The sequence below is a fragment of the Octopus sinensis genome, linkage group LG2 (assembly GCF_006345805.1).
Source record: "Octopus sinensis linkage group LG2, ASM634580v1, whole genome shotgun sequence".
Taxonomy (NCBI): Eukaryota; Metazoa; Mollusca; class Cephalopoda; order Octopoda; family Octopodidae; genus Octopus; species Octopus sinensis.
In genome coordinates, this window is record NC_042998.1 from 207,004,399 (window position 1) to 207,030,558 (window position 26,160).

The 26,160-nt window shown below is 40.6% G+C and overlaps 2 protein-coding genes and 1 pseudogene across 7 annotated transcripts in view; 1 reads left to right on the plus strand and 2 right to left on the minus strand.

Moving 5' to 3' along the window:
* LOC115232509 (ras-related protein Rab-21) overlaps positions 1-1,720 on the minus strand; it is a 68,096-nt gene extending 66,376 nt beyond the window's left edge. The window contains exon 1 of the mRNA XM_029802416.2: positions 974-1,720. Coding sequence (XP_029658276.1) covers positions 974-1,129 — 156 coding nt within the window. The 5' untranslated portion in view covers positions 1,130-1,720. The remainder of the gene's footprint in view (positions 1-973) is intronic.
* A 1,059-nt stretch (positions 1,721-2,779) lies between these two features.
* LOC115228580 (TBC1 domain family member 15) overlaps positions 2,780-26,160 on the plus strand; it is a 60,877-nt gene continuing 37,496 nt past the window's right edge. The window contains exons 1-5 of one of the 6 annotated variants that reach the window (XM_029799154.2): positions 2,780-2,923; positions 8,899-8,997; positions 20,843-20,957; positions 22,754-22,967; positions 25,815-25,926. In XM_029799154.2, the coding sequence (XP_029655014.1) occupies positions 2,906-2,923; positions 8,899-8,997; positions 20,843-20,957; positions 22,754-22,967; positions 25,815-25,926 (558 nt within the window). In that variant the 5' untranslated portion in view covers positions 2,780-2,905. Of the gene's footprint in view, positions 2,924-3,085; positions 3,393-8,898; positions 8,998-20,842; positions 20,958-22,753; positions 22,968-25,814; positions 25,927-26,160 lie in introns of those variants that run through there. The other 5 variants (XM_029799149.2, XM_029799144.2, XM_029799164.2 and 2 more) reach the window with 5 other exon arrangements.
* Positions 20,670-20,788, minus strand: LOC115208872 (annotated as a pseudogene).

Consider the following 26,160-nt stretch of genomic DNA (forward strand, 5'->3'; position numbering starts at 1 on the left):
CATTAACGATCCAACGAATAAGCGTCTGATTGCTAGATATAGATGCCAAAATCTCCCTCAAATCACACCCTACCGTTTTGTGAAGGGCATATTACTGGCTAATTTCAGTCCTTCAAGCATCGAAGACAGGATGGTCACGTATGGAATACTTTTGATCTGATCCTAAGTCGGTTTCATGCGATAAAGCAACAAGCCATTGACGATCCAATGAAGCCTTGTGTTGCTTTGCTAGAAATAGCAGCCAAATCGTACCCTACCGTCTTTTATAAAACAGGATACACCAGTAGCAAATGTAGTACTCCACACATCTATTAACATAGGATGGTCACATCTGGAATATCCTTGATCATATGTCTGTTTCATAGGAGTGAATCTACAGTTAAACAACAGCCATTGACGATCCAACGAGAAAGCTTCTACTGTGTTGCTCTAACCGCTAAACATAGCAGCCAAATCTCCCTCAGTTTTTTTTTTTGTGGTGGGGGTGAACAGGAAGGACATATTAAATAACATGGTCCTACTTAATGTATGATATAATCTGCCTTAAAAAAAGGGGATTGTCACAGCTGGAATGTCTCCTTTAGGTACTACTAGCGAACAGTGGTCCCGGTGCGCGCACTCGCGCTAGCTAGTCGTAAGTAGTCGATCCTACATTTTTTAAACTAAGTAAATGAATTATTTTTTACAAACAAACTAAGGTTAGGGTTGGGGTTAAAAAGTCGTTGTAGGATCGACTACTTACGACTAGCTAGCGCGTATGCGCGAGTGCGCGCACCGGGACCACTGTTGGCTAGTAGTACCGTCCTTTTAATCATGGGCCTGGCGACCGGGGGCTAAACAACGAGTTTAATTACCGAGATGGTTACTGAAATGAAGAAAGGAAAAACAAAAAGGTACATCATGATAATCGAAAAAAAAAACCCCAACCAAACAAAACCCAACAATAATAAAGTAGAGATGTGTGTTGTCTTACCTGTAATGTCGAGAAGTGTTTGTCGTTAAATTTGTTCTCAACGTAACGAAGAATCAAAGAGGTTTTGCCCACACAGCCCTCACCTAACAACACAATCTTGAAAGAATAGTTATGAGACGCACTTCCATGGCCTCCAACAAGGCCACTGTTGGCCATGGTGCCTCCTCAACGGGAGAACTGTACGCCTTGGCAATACGGAGATATATTATTTGTATGTTGTGTGGTTGCGTGTATGCAATGGTGAAATATTCGGACAAGTGTGCGTGACTGTGTGTGGCTGTGTGTGGCTTGGTGGCTTGTATCTTTAACCTGGTGTGTGTGGGTATGTATTGGTATTATATGTATTTATATATTTTGCTGGGGTGTTTTGTCTGTTGGTGTTGTATACGGGTGTGCGGGCTTAGAGAAGGACGTGTTTGTGTTCAGAATGCGTAAGCCATGAATGGATGAAAGAAAAACATCGGTGGAAGAGGTTAAGTGGTGATAATCCGAATGGCCATAATACGAAGTGGTGAAGACCAAGGAAATAAACAGGTTGTTTATGCTCGTCGGTGGCTTTTCTGTGTAGCAGCGACGGCCTGGAGAGATGTTACTGGTGTTGGAAGCAATATAGAGTTTACTACACTACGTTAGAGTAGAGGAGGAAGAAGGACAGCCAGGGAGAAGAGAGAGAGAGAGACCATGGAGGAATATGAAGTCTGTGACAGACGACAACAAGTACAATGGCTGGTCCGATGACGTCATCGGTCACGAGGACACAGCTTTTTGGGGCGAGATGAAAAGGAAATTAATAAAAAAAAAATGTAGAATTATTCGCTTTTTATTGTGTATGCGTGAAGCTTTAAATAAAACAACAATAAAAAATATATATATGCTACGCTTTTGCGTAATGAGTTTTATTTCTCCTCTTCGTGCCACCATACCTAAAATATATATATTTAAAAAAAAAAAAAATGTTTAGCCGCTTATGTAATAAAAAAATACAACAGTCGGGCCGATAATCTTTAGTCTCATGACATTAGAGAATATATCAGATGATTTTATATTTCTATTCTCATCTAAAATGTTTTATCAAAATATCAAATTCTTTTCTCACTAATGGCTCATTAACACGCACGCACACACACACACATAAATAGCTTTGAAAGAAGGCGGCAGCAACTGAAGTGAAAATCAAGAATAATGGGGGGGAGGATAAAAAAACTTGGTTTTCTCGAATGACTGAAACGAATCAAATAAACGCTTAAACTAGGTTATTATTATAGATTAGGTTTTATTTTTATAGATCATTCCTTTCGTTTCTCAACACTATTGGTTTAATAATTTATTAAGTCAGCATTGTTGAAAAGAAGACTTCTTCCATAGAAAATATAGTTCATTAAAAAAGTTATAATTTTAGCGATTATTTTGCTTAAAAGTTTTTGAAAGAGAAATTTATGAATGGAAACGTATGTCTATCTTGACAAGAAGTAAATAAATATTTATTACACTCTGTAACGAGCAATAAAAAAATTTCGAAGATATGCAACAATTTCTTCGTCCTTTCATTTCATCATGTAAAGAGCCACATCAGTTTTGTAGAGTCCCCATCCTCGTCATTTTAATTGACGCCGCTTTCGTTCAAAGTTACCATATATATATATATATATATGTATATATATATATATATGAATTATCATTTTTAATTTTGTAACGTTTATTAATTAATAATTCTTTAATTAATTTTTATATCTGTGTGCGTGAGTATTTTATGTAAATCAGAGTTGAAACCCATCTTCGGTTAAAAAGAGACAAGCAATACAACACAGCATTACTTTCGGATGACGGTCGCTTACGACGTCGACCAATCCCCTCCTCCCTCCTCGCAACACTCACCGACCGCATCCACCACCTCCTCCTCCCCCCATCTAATCAGTTGCCTGTTCTAGCAATATGGCATCTTCGGATAAGGTAAGTCTCTTGTTATCAGTGGTTTTTGTGGCGGGGGCTGTTCTTCCTGACGGGCAAACGTCTCCTTTTGTGCTTTTAACCGAACCTTTACTGTATTGGTGTGGTGATGAATGAATGCCTGTCGACTTCGTCAGAACACGTCAGCGTATTGCCAAGTAATTCATTTAATCAAAACAATTATTACTAATCAATAAAGCACCTTGCCACTTTGCATTAAGACAACAGTGCACGTCCTGCGTGCAGCCAAGTCCCGCTTGCTTTTTTGCCACGCAACACACGTGTTGATTTATTTACTTTCAAGGAGACCTTCCTCCCCCTGAAAACAATTAACAACAACACATATATTGTTAATTGTTAAACTATAAATCTGGTTCGATTCATCTTTCAAAAGTTTGCTGGCAAATTGAAGGGTTTTCAATGTATGAATCAAGTCCTCATTAAGGCTGGATTTTCCATTTATATATTCCTGGTATGTATGTGAAAGTATTACTATATTGATCTCTAGATTAATGTTGTATTTGTACAGGATATATTTAAAACACTGTCACACAATTACATTTTTTAATTATATATTTTTTATTACTCAACAAAAATGAAATAACGGAAAACTGTCAAATGTTTGGTTAAACTAAAGTGTTTTACGAAGTGAAAAGAGAATGAGGCATCGATTACTCATATTTTAATTGAATATTTTCTTAATTTGTGTATTATTTGTAATAGAATAACGATTATTTTATCTCTCCAACGCAAGGCCTCTACGATAGCCTAATTATCCATAGAGTAGATGTGATTCATAACCTGGAGTATAAGCTTTTGTAAGAGGTTTATATACAATATATATGTCTTTAATACAGGTCTTAACAAGAATTTAACTTCGTTTAGTATTAGAAATCCATCTTAAACCTTTCAACCTAAAATATATGCTTGTTCATTTAATAAATATTAGATAACCTAGTTTTCTGAAGTCCTTTTGAACAAATACTTTTTTTTTTTTCTGAGATATAATGAATGATTCAAAGTAGAAGCTGGGAGAAATCTTCCTGTAGCAGGTGTGTGTGAATTATTCGTTATTATTCATGAAGTTGGCGATTTCAAATAGCGACAACGAACTTCTTTAATTAAGCATTTTAACAAAAATGACAAGATTTTTCTCGTTCCTCCTAACTTCGTAGTTAAGCAGTCTTCTGTATTTCATATACAATAAACCCTTTGTTTTAAATGTATGTTTGCTATAGCCTAATATATTCTCTCTCAATTCAATAAACCGTTGGCTTTTCTACGGTAATAATTGTTCTGCCTTTGTTTTACTCTTTATTACCTGGAAACGTTGGATAAGCGATTGCTGGCCATAGTAATTACAGGAACTCTATTATTATTTCAAACGTACAACTAATCTACTAGTCTGGTTAATTATTCCTATAATTGTCTACCACTGACCATAACCTCTTTCTACGCGGTTGCTGGACCTGTGTGTTAGAAAAAGTGGCCATATCTCCCAAAAGTTACTCTTCTCAAAGGACAAAGTGGTCCTTAATGTTCACTATTTACAAAAAGGGCTGACTGGGGTTGAATCTTTATTCTCTTTGGGACTGTTTACTTTTATTTTTCATTCTGACATTCGCTTCCTTAACAAGACAGGAAGTAGATGCTTCACTACTTTTGGAGTCATCTTCGAAACATTGACATTTACTACGACATAAGAAAACAAATTCTTCAACACAACACTTCGAAAATGTAAAAGTTAAATCATGGGAAATATTTTCGAATCCTTTTTTTCTTTTTCATTTCTGTTAAATAAAAGGAAATTTGCTATTATCTTTCAATTTTATATTTCCTTTCACCTGAGATGAATCTATCAGAGGCTATCGATGGTCGTCAACCCGAACAACCACAAGAAACGAACCTGGTGGGTAACAGTTCTGAGACTGAAGAAATAGGAAAGTGGTTTGGGCGGGGCCCTGCAGGTCGGGCGTAAAACGGGCAATGAGGGCCTCGGGTGATATTTTGCCCTGTTGTATTGTGATACAAGAGACACTGTACCAGTAACCGTTTTGGTAGTTTATTTCTAATCTGAATGAATTAGTTACACAAAATTAAGGTCTCTACACCGAGTATTAATGTTTAGAATTCTGGTGCTGGTTCCGATTTAATTTTAAGAAACTTTTGCAACTCTTAGCAAAGGGATCGGTTTGAATATTTAACACGCAGATACTCATTAAATATATAAATATTGTAATAATGTATTTGTACATGATATATCTAAAACATTTTCAGCTTTTAATAAACGGCTATATTCTTGGGAAATTTTTATTATCCAGCAAAAAATTGCGTAACAACGGTTAAAATTATCGATTACTCATCATTTTCATATTCGTTTCATATTCATTTTCATACCCGGATGTTTGTGTTTTTTTTGTAATATAATGGTTTTTCCGTTTGCTCTCTCTGACACGAGGCCACTACCTGATTCATCACCTGTATACCTATATATGATTAAACAAGCCCTAGCGTTGTGTAGGTACCTCTGCCACTACGAAGACATTTCTTTGAATGGCGAATTGGAATATAATATTCTTGTCTGTCTGTTCTCGAAATTAAAGTCAAATTTTTGAGTAATGATTCCTAAATATGGTTAGTCTTATTTCTTAGACGTGTGTGTGTGTATTTGTGTCATACAGTATGTAAGCCATAACAGTCGTTGGTGACTACTAAACCATCACTCCAGCCGATTAACCTTGTAAAGAAAGTTATTGAGATATCTGAAGGATTCAAATAACACCTGTCAAAGACAGGTGTTATTTTCTGACCGTGGGATTAATGATTATTTTAATGTTTTTTTATGCGCCCTTTTCCCGGTTTCTGTGGCGTATGCGTTCCCCCAAGCTGGACGAGACGCCAGTCCATCGCAGCTTTACAGGAAGAGAGAGTGAGAGAAAGTTGTGGAGAAAGAGTACAACAGGGGTCGCCACTACACCCTGCCGGAGCCTCGGAGAGCTTTTGGGTGTTTTCGCTCAAACACACACAACGGTCTGGGAATCGAAACCGCGAGTCCGCTTCCCTAACCAATGGGCCATTGCGCCTCCACTGGATTAGTGATTAGTTAGCATTATTAGTTTTCGCCCTGGTGGCAAATTCAAGAAATCATTATTAGTATGCGGACTTGAAAATTCCTTATTGCTGTAGGAGTAAGGCACAAAGTACACCATTTTCCTGTTGTTAGTTTCTCCAAAAAAATGTGGCTGGTTCTACACTTCCTTGCTATAATTAAGTTTTCTGAGTAAATCAGGGGTTCCCAACCAGGGTCTACATGGACCGACAGGGATCCACAGAAGCTTTAAGGGGGTCCACGAATAAAAAATTGTAATTTGTGGGTCCATATATAAATTTTGTTTCCTAGGAGAGGCACCTGTATTTATTGAAATTTTCAAGATTTGTATTTGGGATTTATGTTATGAATATAACGAAATTGTCTCATTGTTAGTTTTTACTAAACTACAAACAAATATTTTATTTCAAAAATTTACATGTGCATATATGGGGTCCACAGATGATAAGATAGCTCTCATGGGACCCACAGGCAAGATAAGGTTGGGAACCCCTGGTGTAAATAGTCAATATAGTTCTATGAGAAGTAAAATATTTTCTACTGAAGTTGCCTCCCTCTCGACTGTGGCCCCGCACATTTGAAGGGGATCTTAGTCTTGCAAACTGTATGGTGACCCCCACTTGTGCTGCTACCATGTAAAAAGCGCCCAGCACATGTCATAAAGTGGTTGGCTTTAAGGACATCCAGTCATAGAAACTGTCACAGCAGACATGTGCTGGTGGCACATAAAAAGCACCAACTGATCGTGGCTGTTGCCAGCCTCTGCTGGCACCTGTGTTGGTGGCACGTAAAAAGCACCCACTACACTCACAGTGTGGTTGGCGTTAGGAAGGGCATCCAGCTGTAGAAACACTGCCTGATCAGATTGAAGCCTGGTGCAGCCATCTGGTTCGCCAGCCCTCAGTCAAATCGTCCAACCCATGCTAGCATGGAAAGCGGACGTTAAACGATGATGATGATGTGTGTGTACTAACATATGAAAATGATAGGAAAAGACCAGCCGTTGGGTGAGATGCTGTGCTTGTTGAGACCTGTTGAACCGAGTGAAATCGTAGTTGTGGTTGATGCTATTGTCGCCTGACTCTCACCTGTGCCAGTGGCACGTAAAAAGCACCATTCAAGTGTTGGGCCTCATGAAGACAGTGACTGGTGACCAAGACCCTTGGCAATATCCCATGCTTATGTTGACCTGCCAGGCCACGTGAGACCGTAGTAGTGGCTGATGCTGGTGTCAGGTCAATGGCACCCGTGCCAGTGACATGTAAAAAGCACCCACTACACTATGAGTGGTTGGCGTTAGGAAAGGCATCCAGCTGTAGAAACGATGCCAGATCAGATTGGAGTCTGGTGCAGCCCCTGGCTTATCAGTTTTCATTGAAACCATCCAACCCATGCCAGCATGATGATAATGATGATGGGCCAAATGTTACGCACCAGACATTTGACATTTTATTTATATTATACTCTTTACTCTTTTACTTGTTTCAGTCATTTGACTGCGGCCATGCTGGAGCACCGCCTTTAATCAAGCAACTCGGATCCGGGACTTATTCTTTTTGTAAGCCCAGTACTTATTCTATCGGTCTCTTTTGCCGAACTGCTAAGTGACGGGGACGCAAACACACCAGCATTGGTTGTCAAGCAATGCTAGGGGGACAAACACAGGCACACAAACACACACACATATATATATATATATATATATACACATATATATGACAGGCTTCTTTCAGTTTCCGTCTACCAAATCCACTCACAAGGCATTGGTCGGCCCGGGGCTATAGCAGAAGACATTTGCCCAAGATGCCATGCAGTGGGACTGAACCCGGAACCATGTGGTTGGTTAGCAAGCTACTTACCACACAGCCACTCCTGCGCCCATTCAGTTCAAATATTGTTCAAATATCTGTACATCTCCCATTGATTTCGCTGGATGTATATATAAGAAATGAGGTCCATTTGTTTATTCAGGATCATCATTACTAACTACAGTAAAATGGAGAAGTTCTTAACCAGATCGAGCGGAAACTGTCGCTAGAAGCTAGGATCACCAAGCATAGATTGACATATTTTGGTCATATATGCGGAGAAAATCCCTGGAGAAGGACATCATGCTCGGAATGGTCAGTGGCAAGAGACGAAGAGGCCGACCAAAAACCCGCTGGCATGACACGAGAATGGCCATAGCCAATCTGAAAGAAGCGACTTGGGATAGAACTGGCTGGAGGACACTGTTCCATCGAGTAACCGAGAGTCGACTTCAACTGAGCAGATAGATAGATAGATAGATAGATAAAGTTATTGCCATCAAAAGCTTTTATTTCATATTTTATTAAATGAACATTCATAGAATTTCTCTCTCTCTCTCTCTCTCTAAACATTGTACTTCCTCCACAGCAAGACACCTGTTTCTGTCACTCTGTCTCTCTATAATCTTTCATCATTTGACACGAGCACCTCCTTCAATGCCTCCTCCTCTCTCAAAAGAGTTTTCATTTTTGTCTTGCAAGGTACTTGATGACCCTGTCAGTGCAGGGGCCACTTATAAAGCACCCAGTCCACTCTGCTGAGTGGTTGGTGTTAGGAAGGGCATCCAGCTGTAAAAACCTTGCCAAAACTGACCTCACCTGTGCTTGTGCCATGTAAAAAGCATTAAGTCCCCTCTGCTGAGTGGTTGGTGTTTGGAAGGGCTTCCAGCTGTAAGAATCCTGCCAAAACAGTCACAGAAGTCTGGTGCAGGCTTCTGCCTGGCTGACTCTTGTCAAACCGTCCCACCCATGCCAGCATGGAAGGAAGATGTTAAATGATGATGATAATGATGATGGTGATATTGATTTCATTTAAAATCTCTTCCGTTTTTCATTTGTAGATTTTATGTGAGCTACACAATGTTTATATCCACATCACTCTGTTGGAATCTAATGAAAATGATGCACACATCCCAGGAAAGTTTTACTTTGTTCAAAAGGTAAGAGTATTTTCTTCATTTTCTGCAACTGCAATAGTTTGTGCATGTGGCAGATGACCAATCTGATGTTGGTCAAATGCTGTCCCCTGTTGTTAGAATAGAGGAACCTTTTCTGTTGCTGTTGCAACTGTTTTCTATTTTTTCCAATTCTGTTCCAGTCATTACCAAATTTAATTTACCAAAAATCAAAATCGATCAACATGAATGAAAATTGTCGCTGTGATATCAGTGCTGATGGCACATAAGAGAACCATCCGAACGTGGCCGTTGCCAGTGCCGCCCTGACTGGCTTCCATGCTGGTGGCACGTAAAAAGCACCATCCGATCGTGGGCATTGCCAGCCTCGCCTGGCCTCTGTGCCGGTGGCACGTAAAAAGCACCATCCGATTGTGGGCATTGCCAGCCTCGCCTGGCCTCCGTGCCGGTGGCACGTAAAAAGCACCATCCGATCGTGGGCATTGCCAGCCTCGCCTGGCCTCCGTGCCGGTGGCACGTAAAAAGCACCATCCGACCGTGGCCGTTTGCCAGACTTGTCTGGCACCTTTAAAATGCACCCACTACACTCATGGAGTGGTTGGCATTATGAAGGGCATCCAGCCGTAGAAACATTGCCAGATCAGACTGGGCCTGGTGCAGCCTTCTGGCTTCCCAGACCCCAGTTGCACCGTCCAACCCATGCCAGCATGGAAAGCGGATGCTAAACGATGATGATGATGAATTTATTGGGTTGGCAACTAAATTCCATACTCTACTCTTTTACTTGGCCACAGTCATTTGACCGCCTTTAGTCGAACAAATTGATCCCAGAACTTATTCTTTGTAAGCCTAGTACTTATTCTATCGGTCTCTTTTGCCAAACCATTAAGTTACGAGGACGTAAACACACCAGCATCGGTTGTCAAGCGATGTTGGGGGGACAAACACAGATACACAAACATACACACATATACGACGGGCTTCTTTCAGTTTCTGTCTACCAAATACACTCACAAGGATTTGGTCGGCCCAAGGCTATAGTAGAAAACACTTGCCAAGGTGCCACGCAGTGGGACTGAACCCAGAACCATGTGGTTGGTAAGCAAGCTACCTACCACACAGCCACTCCTGCTGCTTTTTTTTTTTTTAATTAAAATAATAACTAATTAATAATAATGTATTAACCCCAAAGTTCAACAAGATTTTCAATACCTCGGTAGAAATCATGCGATTTCAACTCGAAAAATTGATCCAACCAAGCTCTCAATTCTGCATCAGTATTGAATGAAACTCTGCGCCTAGAATTCTTGACAAAAATAAATTCCAAAATTTAAAAAAACAGTGGGTACTTAGTTGCCAACCCAATAGTTTTTGTAAGCTAGTTATGAAAATTATTTATGCGATAATTTGAAAATAAAAAGTTAATAGCTTTTAAAATTTGCAAATTTTGGATGATTTTAGCCATCCAAAAACCACAGACACTTTGGTGTTGTATTTTCTTTCATGAGGAGTCAAACTCTAACCCTAATATACCATTTTCTTTTTGTAATTTTTTGCAAAAAAATCTGACGTCCTTTTTTTCCTTTTTAAAATATTTACTTCATTTTATACATTAAAATTTCTTACAACTTTTGTTGTAATGTTTTGCTTTCATTTTGTTTCAATTTTGTTGTAACATTTTTACCATTTTGTGATTGACAGTTATCACGCAGAAAATTCCACCTTTCAGATCCTGTTTTCTGATTGGGTAAAAATGATAAAACTTTAAACCTAAAATTTTCCCAAAATAAATGATTCACAAAATTGGATTGTATGTGAAAAATTACATCAATGGACCAAATTTGAAAATTTTCACTTAATTTTAAAATTTCAAAATGTGTGACATGCCGTGCTTGAGGAGACCTATTGAGTCGAGTAAATCAAATCAAAACAAACGGAAATTGTAGTTGTCGCTGGTGGCACGCAATAAACACCATTCATGTGTGGGTTGCTGCCAGAGTTGCTTGACTGGCTCCCTGTGCCGGTGGCACATAAAAAGCACCATCCAAATGTGGCTGATGCCAGTGCCACCTGACTGGCTCCTGTGCCGGTGGTACGTAAAAAGCACCCACTACACTCTTAGAGTGGTTGGCATTAGGAAGGTCATCCAGCTGTAGAAACATTGCCAGATCAGATTGGAGCCTTGTGCAGCCGCCTGGCTTGCCAGTCCCCAGTCAAACTGTCCAACCCATGCCAGCATGGAAAACGGTAAATGATGATGTGATAGCAACAGAAAAGATCTGGATATAGTAATACAGAGAATTTTGTCAAAGATTTAGGCCAGACCCATGTGCGTATGGGGCAAACCTAAATCTTTGACAGGATTTTTTTCTATTGAATTTGTTGAGACAAGTATTCTAAGGTTGGATGCCATTCCTGTCACCAACCTTCACATTTCCAAGCAAAGCAATATTCTCCAATAGCCAGACATAAGGAAAACTGGAAATGCTTAGATTTTTGGTGATTTGATATGCTTGAGTAAAATCATAGTTGTGACCACTGCTAGTGATATGTAGAGGGCGCCTGTGCTGGTGGTTCGCAGAGGGCACCCATGCTGGCAACACATGAAAGACACCTGGTATTGGCTTACCTGTTACAGTCAAACTGTTTAACCCATGCAAGCACAGGATATGGATGCTAAATGATGATGATGGCTTGGGGCTGTAGAAGACCTTTATTCCATGGTGCTGCAGTATAGGATTGAACCTAGGACCACAGGATCAAGAGCAGGCTTTTTTAACCGTGCAGCCGTACCTATCATCAACATATGATATCTGTTTTTCATGCTGGCATGGATTGGACAGTTCGACAGGATCTGGTACGGCTGGGGGCCACACCAGGCTCCATTTTCTTTCATCATCATCATCGTTTAACATCTGTTTTCCATGCTGGCATGGGTTGGATGGTTTGACTGGGAACTGAGAAGCCAGGAGGCAGCACCAGTCTCCAATCTGATCTGGGAGTGTTTCTACAGCTGGATGTCCTTCCTAACGCCAACCACTCTGAGAGTGTAGTGGGTGCTTTTTACGTGCCACTGGCATGGGAGCCAGTCAGGTGGCACTGCATGGCACCTTCGGCAAGTGTTGTCTTCTTTAGCCTCTGGCCAACCAAAGTCTGGCGAGTAGATTTGTTAGACGGAAACTGAAGGAAGCCGGTTGTATATATCTCTGTGTGTGTGTGTGTGTGTGTGTCCGCTTGACAACTGGTGTTGGTATGTCTGTCCCTGATAACATAGCGATTCAGCAAAAGAAACTGGTAGAATAAGTGCCAGGCTCTAAAAAAAAAAAAAATATATACGGGGGTGGTGTGTGTGTGTGATTCTTTCTACTAAATTCTTCATCGGTGCCCCAGCATGGCCAGAGTCTAATGACTGCAACAAGTAAAAGATAAAACAATTGCTGGATAAACTTCAAAAACTTTCCCAAGCATCATTATTTACTTTACTTCCTCTCTCACCTGTGATTTTTGTGCTCACCTGATTAATCTTGGCTCAGCTTTTCTTAATTGATTGCTTATTGGCAAGCCTGTTATCATAACCAAAGTTTTGAAGTTATTGTTTATAGAACCACTTTATAGATTACTATCAGTATCGCCCGGCGTTGCTCGGGTTTGTTTCGATCCTTTAGAATTGGAATTTTTGAAAAGTAAAAAGTTTGCATTATGTAGCTTGTTATTCTCTTTAAGTGAACATTTTTCTGCTTAAAATACACCAAAAAATGGCGACACAGCAGTCAAAACATCGTTAAAAAAAAGGGATTTTCATAGAAAAAAAAAGCACCTTTTTCATGTAAATAATTTTTGGTGTTAACATGGTCCGATTTGAATTTTATCTTCTACGGAATGAAGAGCAAGCCTTCTTCTATCATACTCTCAATTTTGGTCAACTTGCACCACAGGGTCTCGGAGGAGATAGTGTTAGTTGAAGGCTACCAAACCTGCCACACACAGACAACTTCAGCTTTATATATAGAGAGAGGTTGATAGAATGCATGAGTGCAGTGAGATTACAGGACTGCTAGACATATGATTTGAAACCCTACTGCTAACACTAGTCTGTCCTGAAATACCTAACTCTGACGGACTCAGTCTGCCTAATTAACAACGGGACCCCTCTCCAGCTGAGTCTGTTGCAGTAGGAAGGGATTTTAGCTGGAGAAACAATGATCATCCTCATCATCATTGATCCTGTGCTGGCACCATGTAAAAGGCACCCATGTCAGCACCAGTGGTGGCACCATGTAGAATAGCACCTGTGTCCATGCCACGTGAGACAACATCCACATCGGTGCCGCATGAGATAGCACCCATGATAGTGCCACGCAGGAAAACACCTGTGCTGGCATCACATAAAAGAGCCCCTATGCTGGTGTCACCTTCAAAGCAGTGGTGATTGTGTCACATAAAAAGCATCGGTGCTGTTGCCATGTAAAAAGGTACCCTGTACACTCTGTATAGATGTTGGCATTTAAGACATGCAGCCATAGAAACCTGCCAAAGCAGACAATTGGAACCTGGTGTGGGCCCTGGCCTAACTAGCTCCTGTCAAACCATCCAACCTATGCCAACAAGGAAAACCAACTTTAAATGATGATGATGATGATAGCATGTTATCCAAATCAGAAATTGATTAAAACATCCACATTAGGTGCAGGAGTGGCTGTGTGGTAAGTAGCTTGCTAACCAACCACATGGTTCCGGGTTCAGTCTCACTGCGTGGCGTCTTGGGCAAATGTCTTCTGCTATAGCCCCGGGCCGACCAATGCCTTGTGAGTGGATTTGGTAGACGGAAACTGAAAGAAGCCTGTCATATATATGTATATATATATGTGTGTGTGTGTGTGTGTGTGTGTTTTTCTGTGTTTGTCCCCCTAGCATTGCTTGACAACCAATTCTGGTGTGTTTACGTCCCCCGTCACTTAGCGGTTTGGCAGAAGAGACCGATAGAATAAGTACTAGGCTTACAAAGAATAAGTCCCAGGGTCGATTTGCTCGACTAAAGGCGGTGCTCCAGCATGGCCGCAGTCAAATAACTGAAACAAGTAAGAGAGTATTAAGTTGGCTATAAAGATTACCACTAAGGTCTTAACTCTTTTGATACCAGCCTGCTTAAGACTCCCTTGCTTCAATCCTTCTTGTAATGTCTCTAGGACTTAGGGTATGACTAGAGGCAGGTTTGGTATCTTTTTCTAGCAGGTTGAATCAATGTTACAAGGGTTTCCTCAGTATTGTTCTTAGACTGTTAATCAGTCATTCATTGCTTGCAGACATGGCTGTGTGGTTATGTTTGCTTCCCAACCACATGGTCTCAGGTTCAATCCCACTGCCTGGTATCAGGCCAGGGTCAACCAAAGTCTTGAGTGGATTTCGTGGATGGAAACTGAAAGAAGCCCATTGTGTCTGTGTGTACACACACACACACATACACTGGGCTGTTGCAGTCATGATCATGAAATTGAGGTTTCAATTCCTGTACTGGGTGGTGCATTGTGTTCTGTTGCTCTGTGATCACTTCGATGCCTGACATGTGGAATACCATGCTCCTGTATAAGTGATGTCCGTTTGATGGAAGCCCAAAACATTTCATCACTTGAGACAAATACTTTGTGCTGGTGGTTCGTCAATGAATTGCAGGACCATTTTGCTCTTGAACTGCAAGATGCTACTATTAGCCTGAGAGATAGAATGAACTAAACAGATCAAGGGGAGATACATGGGATGGAGAGCTGCTGAAGAGGTCACAGGAGGTGTGATGAAAGATTTCCAGACAAAGGACATAGAATAGGAATTGTAATAAATCTGAAATGAAGACCGGATATGTTATGTGTGTGTGTTTATTTGACAAGAAAAAAAAAAGAAAGGAATGACCAACCTGAAGTATAACATATATAAACATCCTGTCATCGTCAGTCAGTGTTTTAAATCCAGGTTTTGTCTCTGTTAACAGGGATGGTTGGTTCTACCTTAATGCCATAGCAACCAAGGTACGCAGGTGCAGTCCACCCCAATCTTTAGGTTGGCTGGTGCCCATTCTCCTTTGCTATCATGAGGCCTTTTTGGAGCTGGATTTTCTCTGGAGAGCATGCCCTTACTTATCCCCATCCTCTGTTTCTAGACATGAGTGGTGCTGAGACCATGATTTTTAAGAAATGTGGAAAATTTACTCAGGAGGGCAAGGATGCTACTCCCTGAGACCCCTTTCAGAGAACCCCTACCCTGTACACTGTGTAAAGTGGTTGGTGTTAGGAATGGCATCCAGCTCTAGAAACTATGCCAAAGCAGCCTGGAGCTTGGTGTGGTCCCCCTGGCTTACCAGCTCCTGTCAAACCATCCAACCCATGCCAGCATGAAAGACAGATGTTAAATGATGGTATATACGTTTTTTGGGGGGTGGGGGTTGTTTTTAATCGTTGGTCGACAGTATTGCAGAAACAGTAACTGAACCACCTCTGCTGTACCAAGGCTGCTTCCAAAAGCAAGTGCCAAATCTCAAGTACACTCACACCTCTCCACCCATGGCTGCATCACAAACGAAAGACAAACCAATAAGTTTGCAGCATAGAAAGAGCTGCAAGAGATGCCAAATATTGGTTTTTAAGTATAACTGTTCATGTCTGTCTGAGACACCCTCGTTCTGGATTTTTTGTAGGGGTTTAATCTCCAAGCCCTTTTTAAACACTCAAATTTCCCCACAAACCAGCAGGGATTTATTATTTTAATGGGTTTGGTTTGTGCTGGGCCAATCCTGGTCTCTTGTCCTTCAAACAAGCCTTGATTATTTATGGTTGTAAGTTGATTCATTTCTTGTCATTTGCAAAAACATGTCTGGCCATGGGGTAAAACTGTTTACCTTGCTTGGAAACAGGTGAGGGTTGGTGACAGGAAGGGCATCCAGCTGTAGAAAAATCTGTCTGACCCATGCAAGCAAGGAAAAGTGGACATTAAAGCAATGATGATGATAATACCTGCTTGTCTGTTTTAATCAGTCCAATGCCAGCGCCGCCTCGACTGGCTTCCGTGCTGGTGGCACATAAAAAGCACCATCTGAATCGTGGCCGATGCCAGTGCCGCCTCGACTGGCTTCTGTGCCGGTGGCACGTAAAATGCACCAATCCGACCGTGGCCGTTGCCAGCCTCGCCTGGCACCTGTGCAGGTGGCACGTAAAAAGCACCCACTACACTCACGGAGTGGTTGGCGTTAGGAAGGGCATCCAGCTGTAGAAACACTGCCAGATCAGACTGGAGCCTGGTGCAGCCTCCTGGCTTCCCAGATCCCCGGTCGAACCGTCCAACCCATGCTAGCATGGAGAACGGACGTTAAACAATGATGATGATGATGATGATTCCTCATTGTCATTCAGTTTCTCCCCTACAAAATACTTCACACATCTTGCCTGTAAAATTCCCCTTATCTCTCTCTTTCTCTCTCTCTCTCTTTCTGCTTCTGTAAAAGATAACTTTTGTTGTTAACTGAATGTTTAAAATATTATAAAACCCTAAAGCTCTCCATTCTGAACAAATAAAAGTAAATCTGAAAACTATTCTTGCAAATCTCACAACGAGAGATATTCAGCAACAGTACTTTGGAGTAAAGATTCTTTGCCAACATCACATGGCAGTCCTGGTTTAGGACGAATGTTGCTGTAGTTCAGCCCCAGGAGACATCATCTCCAGCTGGATGTACGACATGGTCTCTGTCCTTGTATTTTCAAACAAGGGCATCTATCACCTCCACTCAGCTCAAGACGATATCTGTGTATCTCGATTTACGGGTTATTTCCCTTCATCTGCACAGAATAATTGTTCTCGTTTGAAATATATAGTTTTCAAAATGACAACTAGTCACTGATCTATAACTTAGAAAATTACTTTTTTAAGTCTCACAACGAGAGATATTCAGCGACAGTACTTTGGAGTAAAGATTGTTTGCCAACATAACCTGGTAGTCTCAGTTTAGGACGAATGTTGCTGTAATTCAGCCCCAGGAGAAATTGTCTCCAGCTGGCTATCCGATACGGATCTTTGTTTGAAAATATAAGGACACAGACGTCTTAAACTGGGGCTGCTTTGTTATGTTGGCAAACAATCTTTATTACAAAAGTAAATCTATTCACATCACCAGCTTTCCTGAGAAAATATGAAGGTCAAATGAAAATAATCAATACTTCTGTTTATACAAGCAATTAAAAAGCAAAAACAAAAAAACATTCTTTTTTTTCATTTGTTTCTTTCTTCAGCCTGTCAGTTGCTGTCATCGTCTGGCTTATCTATGACAGTAATTGATTAGGGTGTATACAGTACAGTACAATGAGTTTATACACATCACACCAGCTGTCCCACTTTCCCCGTCTCCTTAAGCTGGCTGTTTGTCACCCCCTATACTGGTCTCTGCTAAATCGGTGAGTTTGTCTCTGGTTTTATTTTTAGTTTTTTTTCATCCTGATCAAATATGAAATATGCTGACTTGGTTTCTCCTCTCTCTCTCTCTCTGCTATCAGACATAGGTATATAATGACCTATATACATTGTTTATACATTGTATATAAACTTCATGAAATGAAATCTCTTTTTCTACTTACAATATAAACCATTACATTTTTCCTAATTCTCTTCTTTCTCTCCCATCTAACAACACATAAGGTAGTGTTTCTTTTTAAGTTCTGGTGCCCCCCCCCCCTGGACAATATGTAATCTGTTGGTTATGAGTAGTTCCACTTGATCTGATCAACAGAACAGCCTGTTCATGGACTTAATGTGTAAGTGGCTGAGCGCTCCACAGACAATCTTTTTCTTTTTCTTTCTACTTGTTTCAGTCATTTGACTGCAGCCATGCTGGAGCACCACCTTTAGTCGAACAAATTGACCCCAGACTTATTCTTAGTAAGGCTGGTATTTATTCTATCGGTCTCTTTTGCCAAACTGCTAAGTTACGGGGATGTAAACACACCAAGTAATGTTAGGGGGAGACAAACACAGACACATCATCATCATCGTTTAACGTCTGTTTTCCATGCTAGCACGGGTTGGACAGTTCGACTGGGGCCTGAGAAGCCAGGAGGCTGCACCAAGCTCCAGTCTAATCTGGCAGTGTTTCTACAGCTGGATGCCCTTCCTAACGCCAACCACTCCATGAGTGTAGTGGATGTTTTTTACGTGCCAGAGGGACCTGGCAAACGGCTACGATTGGTTGGTGCTTTTACGTGTCACTTACACGGAGGCCAGTCAGGCGACGCTGGCATCTGCCACATTCGGACGGTGCTTTTTACGTGTCACCAGCACGAGTATCTTATCTACTATATATATGTATATATACACATACATACATACATATACAAAGGGCTTCTTCCAGTTTCCGTCTACCAAATCCACTCACAAGGCTTCGATCGGCCCCAGGCTATAGTAGAAGACACTTGCCCGAGGTGCCACGCAGTGAGACTGAACCCAGGACCATGTGGTTGGTAAGCAAGCTTCTTACCACACAGTCACGCCTGCGCCTACATGTATACTTTTAATGTAGCTCTCAGGGAGATTCAATATGACATGACTGGCCCTTTGAAATACAGGTAGAACTTATTTTTGTGAGGGCATAACACGCTGCTGGAAAATGACCTTACGATTGTTTGCTGAATACTCTTACCACTAAGCCACACAATTTTGCTTTATTATTATTATTATTATTATTATTATTGAGTGAGAGAGCAGTGCATGCCATCAAAGTGACACTGGGGTAAAATATACGAAGCCCAGTATACCCATCATGACTACCCGTGTGATAAGGGTACACCAGGCACATGCATCACAACCATATGTGCACGACATGGTGATCTCGTATCAAGACAAACAGCGCATGGCCTTGCAGGTGGGGCCCAGTTGGAATTTTCTTCTGGTTGAGTAACCCATCTCACTCCAAAGGGTCCTGAATAAGGGTTGTTTAAGGATGTTGAATGAAACACCCATGTTTCCAAAGGTGAATTATCTAAACCCTTAAGAATCCCTCTCAACACATGGCTATGATGCTCCCTCACTACTTCTGTTTGTGATCGGAGATGCACATATCGTCAGCCACTAAGGGACATGCTCAATTGGTTACGGTCAAACAACTGACAAGCAAATCTGTGGTATTGAGCGGAATATTTGCTTTAGACCATCTTTTATACCAAGACAAAACAATGTACATGATAACACTTCTAATCAGTTAAGATCAGAAGCCATGAGAGTTACTGCCTGGTACTGCATGAGGTCATGCCATCCAAGAATTTGGACCTGGAGATCTCCACTTCCAGCGACTTCGAGGGCCACCTCCCAGTGATGTCGGGTGTCAACGAAGAGCCCTCGACTACAAAACGACCAAAGATTTTTTTTTTCCTAAGGTCTGGGGTCTCCCGCCCCTAAGCTCTAGACCATCACCTGATCACCTTTACCCGCCTTGTTGCTTAACAACAACAACAACAACAACAACAGCGTGAGGGCATTGAGAGCCACTGCCTGGTACTGCATGAGGGCATTGAGAGCCACTGCCTGGTACTGCATGAGGGTATTGAGAGCGACTGTCTGGTACTGCTTGAGGGCATCACCACCACTGCTTTTTTAAGTGGCAACTGGGTGACTGGCCCCGTGAGTCTGAGGAATCAAGACAGTATTGTCCAGTGGAGGTGGGTGAAGTTGTGATGATGATAAATCCCTAATATGTTTTAATGAGGGGAGCATCAATGTTGCACCGTTATATTTGTAGAAACGTAAGCTGGAAAATTAACTGCCTTTTAATGATTCTGTTAATTGACATGCTTTAGTCTCCATAACAACACATACACACACACACACACACACACACACACACATTCATCATGTTATGTCTGCTTTCCCATGCTGGCATGGGTTGGATGACAGTGTCTTGACAACATTTTGCAGGTCTTACATCATCTCCTGATGTACAACAGCAGTGGAGTCTGCCTCTTTGTTGGTGTCTTATCTCTTCCTCTTTCTTCTTTTACTTGTTTCAGTCAGTAGACTGCGACCATGCTGGGGCACTGCCTTGAAGAACTTTAGTCAAATGAATCGACTCTGGTCCTTATTTTTTCAGCCTGGTGCTTATTCTGATGCTGAAGTGCTAAGTTAGGGGGATATAAACACACCAACACTGGTTGTCAAGTGGTGGTGGAGAACACACACACACACACACACAGGACTAGCTTCTTCCAGTCTTTGGTTGACCTGAGGCTATAATAATAGAAGACAGTTGCCCAAGGAGGGGGTGCCCCACAGTGGGACGAGTTGGGTTTTGCAGCTGAATTGCCCTTTCTTTTGCCAACCAACTTTACTGCACGGATTGTTTGCCCTTTATTGTGTCCCCCTAAACTGGGCATTGCCTGCTTTAGTTTGTTATTTATAGAGCATGAAAATAAAATTATTTATTGTAATAACTGTTGTGTGCATATTATATCTTTTTACTTGTTTTAAGCATTAGACTGCGGCCATGCTGGGGCACCACCTTTAAGAATTCTTGTCGTCAAATGAAATCAACCCCAGTCCCCTCTTTTCTAAAAAAAAATCCGGGTACTTATTCTATCAGTCCCTTTTGCCAAACTCTCTCTCTCTCTTTTACTTGTTTCAGTCATTTGACTGTGGCCATGCTGGAGCACCACCTTTAAAACAATGTGTGACGCTTACTGCACCTAGGTTTCCCAAGCGGTCACCCATCTAAGTACTAATTAGGCTCGACGTTGCTTAACTTTGGTGATCGGAGGAGAACCGGGGCTTTCAACGTGATATGGCCGTTAAAAACTGCTCAGTTATTGTTTTTCTTTTAATTAAAAAAATTTTTTTTTTATTTCAGCCGGAAGGTTTATTTGTAGAATGGAAAGCTGAAGAAGTGCCTTCTTCTGACGAACACGATTGGGCTGTGGTTGGTAATGCTGTTGGTTACAAATTAGACAGGCAGTCTGAATCAGGTAAAGACGATGGCTTTCATCTGTTTATTCTCAGAGGACGGCAGTTCGTTATGAATTAGCACCAGATTAATAATGATGAAAGTTATTTTACTAAATCCTTCATTAGTTTATAAATTAACTAGCAGTATCACCTGGCGTTGCTCGGGTTTGTAAGGGAAATAACTATATAAACATTTTTAGAGAGTTATAGCCAAAAAATAACAAAAAATGCATTAAAAATGGGGAAAAAATGATGGTAAATTTTTTTTTAAATCGTTGACTCATCGTAGACATTTTTAGAGAGTTACTTCCCTTATATAATAGCGAAAAATGCATTAAAATGGAAAAGAATGATGGTAATTTTTTTTTAAATCGTAGACTCATCGTAGACGCGCGCTAATACCCAGAAGGGCTCGATATGAATCACGACTATAAGATACCCACTTTTGGTTAAACTGCACCGCAAAATGTGGGAGTAGTTACGAATCTAAATCGTAGGAGACAGACAGCACACAACCTCTCTTTTATATATAAAGATTGAAACACAGGCAATGCATTTCAACAGAAATATGATAACGGATGGGTTCAGGTGATCTCAATCAAAACCGTCCATCAAAACTTCATACTTCCAAACACCAGCTTAATAATAAAAGTGTTGTTTCACTTATTTCTTCATTAGTTTCCAAATTAATTAGAGACAGACAGTATTTACATATTTCAATATGGTTTCTGTTTTATTATGGTAACGAAACGTTTTGAGCTGAACAACATCTGGCAAGGCTCAGCACTCTTGGCAAAGCTCAGCACTCGAACCACAGACTCAATTGCTAGAGTTACGTCATCAAGCAAGGTCCATAACTGCTTCAGTGCAATTACAATTTTGCGTTCGATTCAGTTTACTGGATTCTCTCCCCTTACAAAACTTTTCTTTTTTTTCTTTTTTTTTTACACAATTTGAAAAGACATTGCACGTTGATCAGATAATATACAATTTTATTAATTTTGTTATCATTATGAAGGCGGCAAGCTGGCAGAATCGTTAGCACACCAGGCCAAGTGCTTAGTGGCATTTCATCTGTCTTTACGCTCTGAGTTCAAATTCCACCAAAGTCGACTGTCTTTCATTCTTTCGGGGTCAATAGAATGACAGTTCAACACTCGGTTCGATGTAATCAATTAACCCCATCTTCCAAACTTCCTGGCCTTATTTGAAATTTGAAATTATTATTATTATTAAGGTGGTGTGCTGGCAGAATCGTTAGCATGCCGGGCGAAATGATTAGCAGTATTTCGTCTGCTGCTATGTTCTAAGTTCAAATTCCGCCGAGGTTGACTTTGCTTTTCATCCTTTTGGGGTCGATTGAATAAGTACCAGTTTCGCACTGGGGTCGATCTAATCGACTCATCCCCTCCCCCAAAATTGCTGCCCCTGTGGCAACTTTGAAACTATTAAAGCTGGTGAGCTGGTAGAATCGTTAGCACGCCGGGCGAAATGCTCAGCAGTATTTTGTCTGCCGCTACGTTCTGAGTTCAAATTCCACCAAGGTCGACTTTGCCTTTCATCCTTTCGGGGTCGATTAAATAAGTACCAGTTGTACACTGGGGTCGATGTAATCGACTTAATCCGTTTGTCCTTGTTTAGCCCCTTGTGGGTAGTAAAGAAATAGGTACATATATAAGTACCAGTTACGCATTGGGGGCAATGCAATTGACTTAATCCTCTCTCCTAAGCTGCCTTTGTTGCAAAAATTTGAAATTGTTGTTATTATTATTATTATTATTATTATTATTATCATTATTATTATTATTGTTATTAGTGACTATAAATTCCAAAACTGAGACACGGAAGAAGTACAATATAAGTTTTGATATCCTCGATTTGAAAAGTCTCAAAACGAATTCAGTTCATCACGGCTGGAAATACTTCATCTTCATCCTCAAAGACGGTACCACATATCCAGCACTGCATTTTCATTCTGGTGGATCAGCGGAATTCTTCTCCCTCCTCAGCCAACATGTCTGCATTCAGATGTAAGTGTTCCAGTTTTACTTTATTCATCATTTACAAAAGAAAAAGAAAGAAAAAAAAAATAGCTGCATCCATGGCCGACTGGTCATGATGTCCACTTTGCAATCACATAATTTCAGTTTCGCCCACTTTGTGTAGCCTTGGGTTGACCTAAGTCTTGAGAATGCATTTGGTAGGCGAAATCTATGGAAACTGTCGTGTGTATGTATCTATGTATGTGTGTGGTGTGTCCCACATCATTTGACAACTGGTATGTAACTTAGTGGTTCAGCAAAGGACACCAATAGAATAAATACCAGACTTAGAAACAAGTACTAGAGTTGAATTATTCAGCTAAACCACTCTAGGTGGTGCCCCAGCATGGCCATAGGCCAGTGACTGACACAACAGATGAAAGGAATTTATATGCAATTCAAATTTTCTGACTTCACAATCAATCCCAGTGTGTGACCCTTTAATAGCTTTGTATTGAGTGCTACTTTGTTAGTAGCACTTTGGCCCTACCTTCTGTCTCCTCAACTGCTCTTACCTGTCCCTATATAATATCCCAATTAGGGTGGTGAACTGGCAGAATTGTTAGTACACTGGGAGAAATTCTTAGTGGTATTTTGTCTGCTTTTACTTTCCGAGTTCAAATTCCACCGAGGTTGACTTTTGCCTTTAATCCTTTGGGGTCGATTAAATAAGTACCAGTTACACACTGAGGGCGATGTCTGTCCTTATTTGTCCCCTCTATGTTTAGCCCCCTGTGGGTAATAAAGAAATAAATACAGGGTGTTAAAAAAATCTCTCCACAGTATTTTATTGCAAAATAAATATTTATAAGATGGTATAAAGACTACAAAAGAATATATTAGACTTTACAAGACTTTAAAAAACTTTATAAGAGGTGCTGAAAGTGTCGTCCTTCATTTTCGATACATAAAATTTAATTTCTCTTTTACTGTCGTGTGAGCACTTCCTGGGTTGATCTCCGTTTCCTGTGACAATTTGCGTAGGGACTTTGATTGGCTTGCCAACAGTTTATCAGAAACATTGGAGAGTGTTTCGTCTGAAAGAACAGTAGGCCTACCACTTCTTGCTGCATCTTCCACTGAGCCTCCTGTGTTTCTAAATTTTCTTATCAAATCCCTGAACAGAGTGTCACGATGTGGAACAACAGTATTTGGAAAGGTTTCACTGAACTTCTGTTTCACAGTATCTGTGTAATTGGTTCCAGCTCCAAACACCCATTCAACTAAAAATGTACGTCCTTCAATGGTTGGCATGTCGACACGCTGAAGAGTACACAATCACTGACACCCGGTCACCCATGCAGTGATAGCCATGTTGCGCATGTGCAGGATCATAAAAAATTCACTGTGGAGAGACTTTTTGAACCTGTATCTATAATATATATAGAAGTTCAAATTTGGGGTTGGCCTGTGTACTACAGCAGGGCATCTATGCTTTTCTCTTGTCTCATACTTTAGTCTTTCAAAGTACTATATAGACTATATCTCATTATATTGATTGTAATTATTGTACTGTATTAATGTCTAATCTTAATGCTCTTGTGTAGTGTTTTAATAAAGTATATGATTCGGTATTATCTGATAGCTGATGAATGATTTAGATATATTTCTCCATTTTCTCATTTTGTATTATTAATTTATGGTAAAAATAATTTTACCTTTGCCCACCTAATACAGTAAATGAATTAATTGCATCGCAATTCTTAACATTTATGTATTAACTTTGTTGGGTACTTCTCTAGCAGTATATTGGATATATGTTATCCCATGGAGGGTTGCATTTACAACCCCTATCTCAATTTGTATATATATATATATATATATATATAATATACACAGAGCTTTTATGCAGTTTTCATTTGCCAATTTCCTTTCACAAGGCATTGCTCCCTCAATAGGTATAATAGAAGAAACTTGCCCAAGATGCCAAGCAGTGAGATTGAACCTTCAACCACGTGATGAATATACTGAGTCTGTTCTGGTGGTTGATTTTTGGAAGGGTGTTTGGTCATAATCACATTCTTCAAGAGTAACTATACATTATTGCAAAACCCTGTCATATCTGGCGCAGATATCCTGCCTTATTCTGTGTTCAAACTTGCTAGATTAGGCCTCTCATGCATACCCCACAATGTCATTCTGAAAGTAGACAATCATATTGTTGCAATCCTGAAGTCGTGAGAGAATACGATTATCAAAAGAAAGTGGATCGATTTCATTACTTTTGACAGAGAAATCTGAATGCTTAATGGGTTAAAGAGATGTATTCTGCAGCAGTTGACATCTGGTCTTGTTTCTTTGTGAGAAATTGTCAGCTTCTCTTTATAAGCTAAACCATTGGCCCTGTTTCCATTCCTAGATGTTTTACTGTCATATGACTAATGTCTTTGGAGAAAATCTGAACATAGGCGCAGGAGTGGCTGTGTGGTAAGTAGCTTGCTAATCAACCACATGGTTCCGGCCACTGCGTGGCATCCTGGGCAAGTGTCTTCTGCTATAGCCCCGGGCCGACCAATGCCTTGTGAGTGGATTTGGTAGACGGAAACTGAAAGAAGCCTGTCGTATATATGTGTATATATATATAAGTGTGTCTGTGTTTGTCCCCCCAGCATTGCTTGACAACCGATGCTGGTGTGTTTACATCCCTGTCACTTAGCGGTTCAGCAATACTGGGCTTACAAAGAATAAGTCCCGGGGTCGATTTGCTCGACTAAAGGCGGTGCTCCAGCATGGCCGCAGTCAAATGACTGAAACAAGTAAAAGAGTAAAAGAGAGTATTACAAACATCTTGTTACTGTAAAAAATTCATTTATTGTCAATTTCTGTAAATTGTAGGTCACCAAATGACAACCGCCTGTGGATAGTGGAAGATCATGATCCTGGTATGCTTTCTGAATCATTTGATAAACTGAACTTGTTTACCGATTCTTCAGAACATTTAGTATCGGTAAGTTTAATTTTTTTTCTTTTTTATATTTTGTATTTTCTGTCTAGCTTGGAGAACAAGATTTGTGCTGTGGTAGCTTTGGACCTCTGAATGAGATGGAGCAGCAACTCTTCCCCACCACACTTCTGTCTTTTGACAGATGCTAGATTTGTATTTTGACAGGAGTGAATCTCCCCCCCCCCCTTCTCTCTCTCTCTTGATATGGGAATGGTTTTCTGGTATAGGGAAAAATTT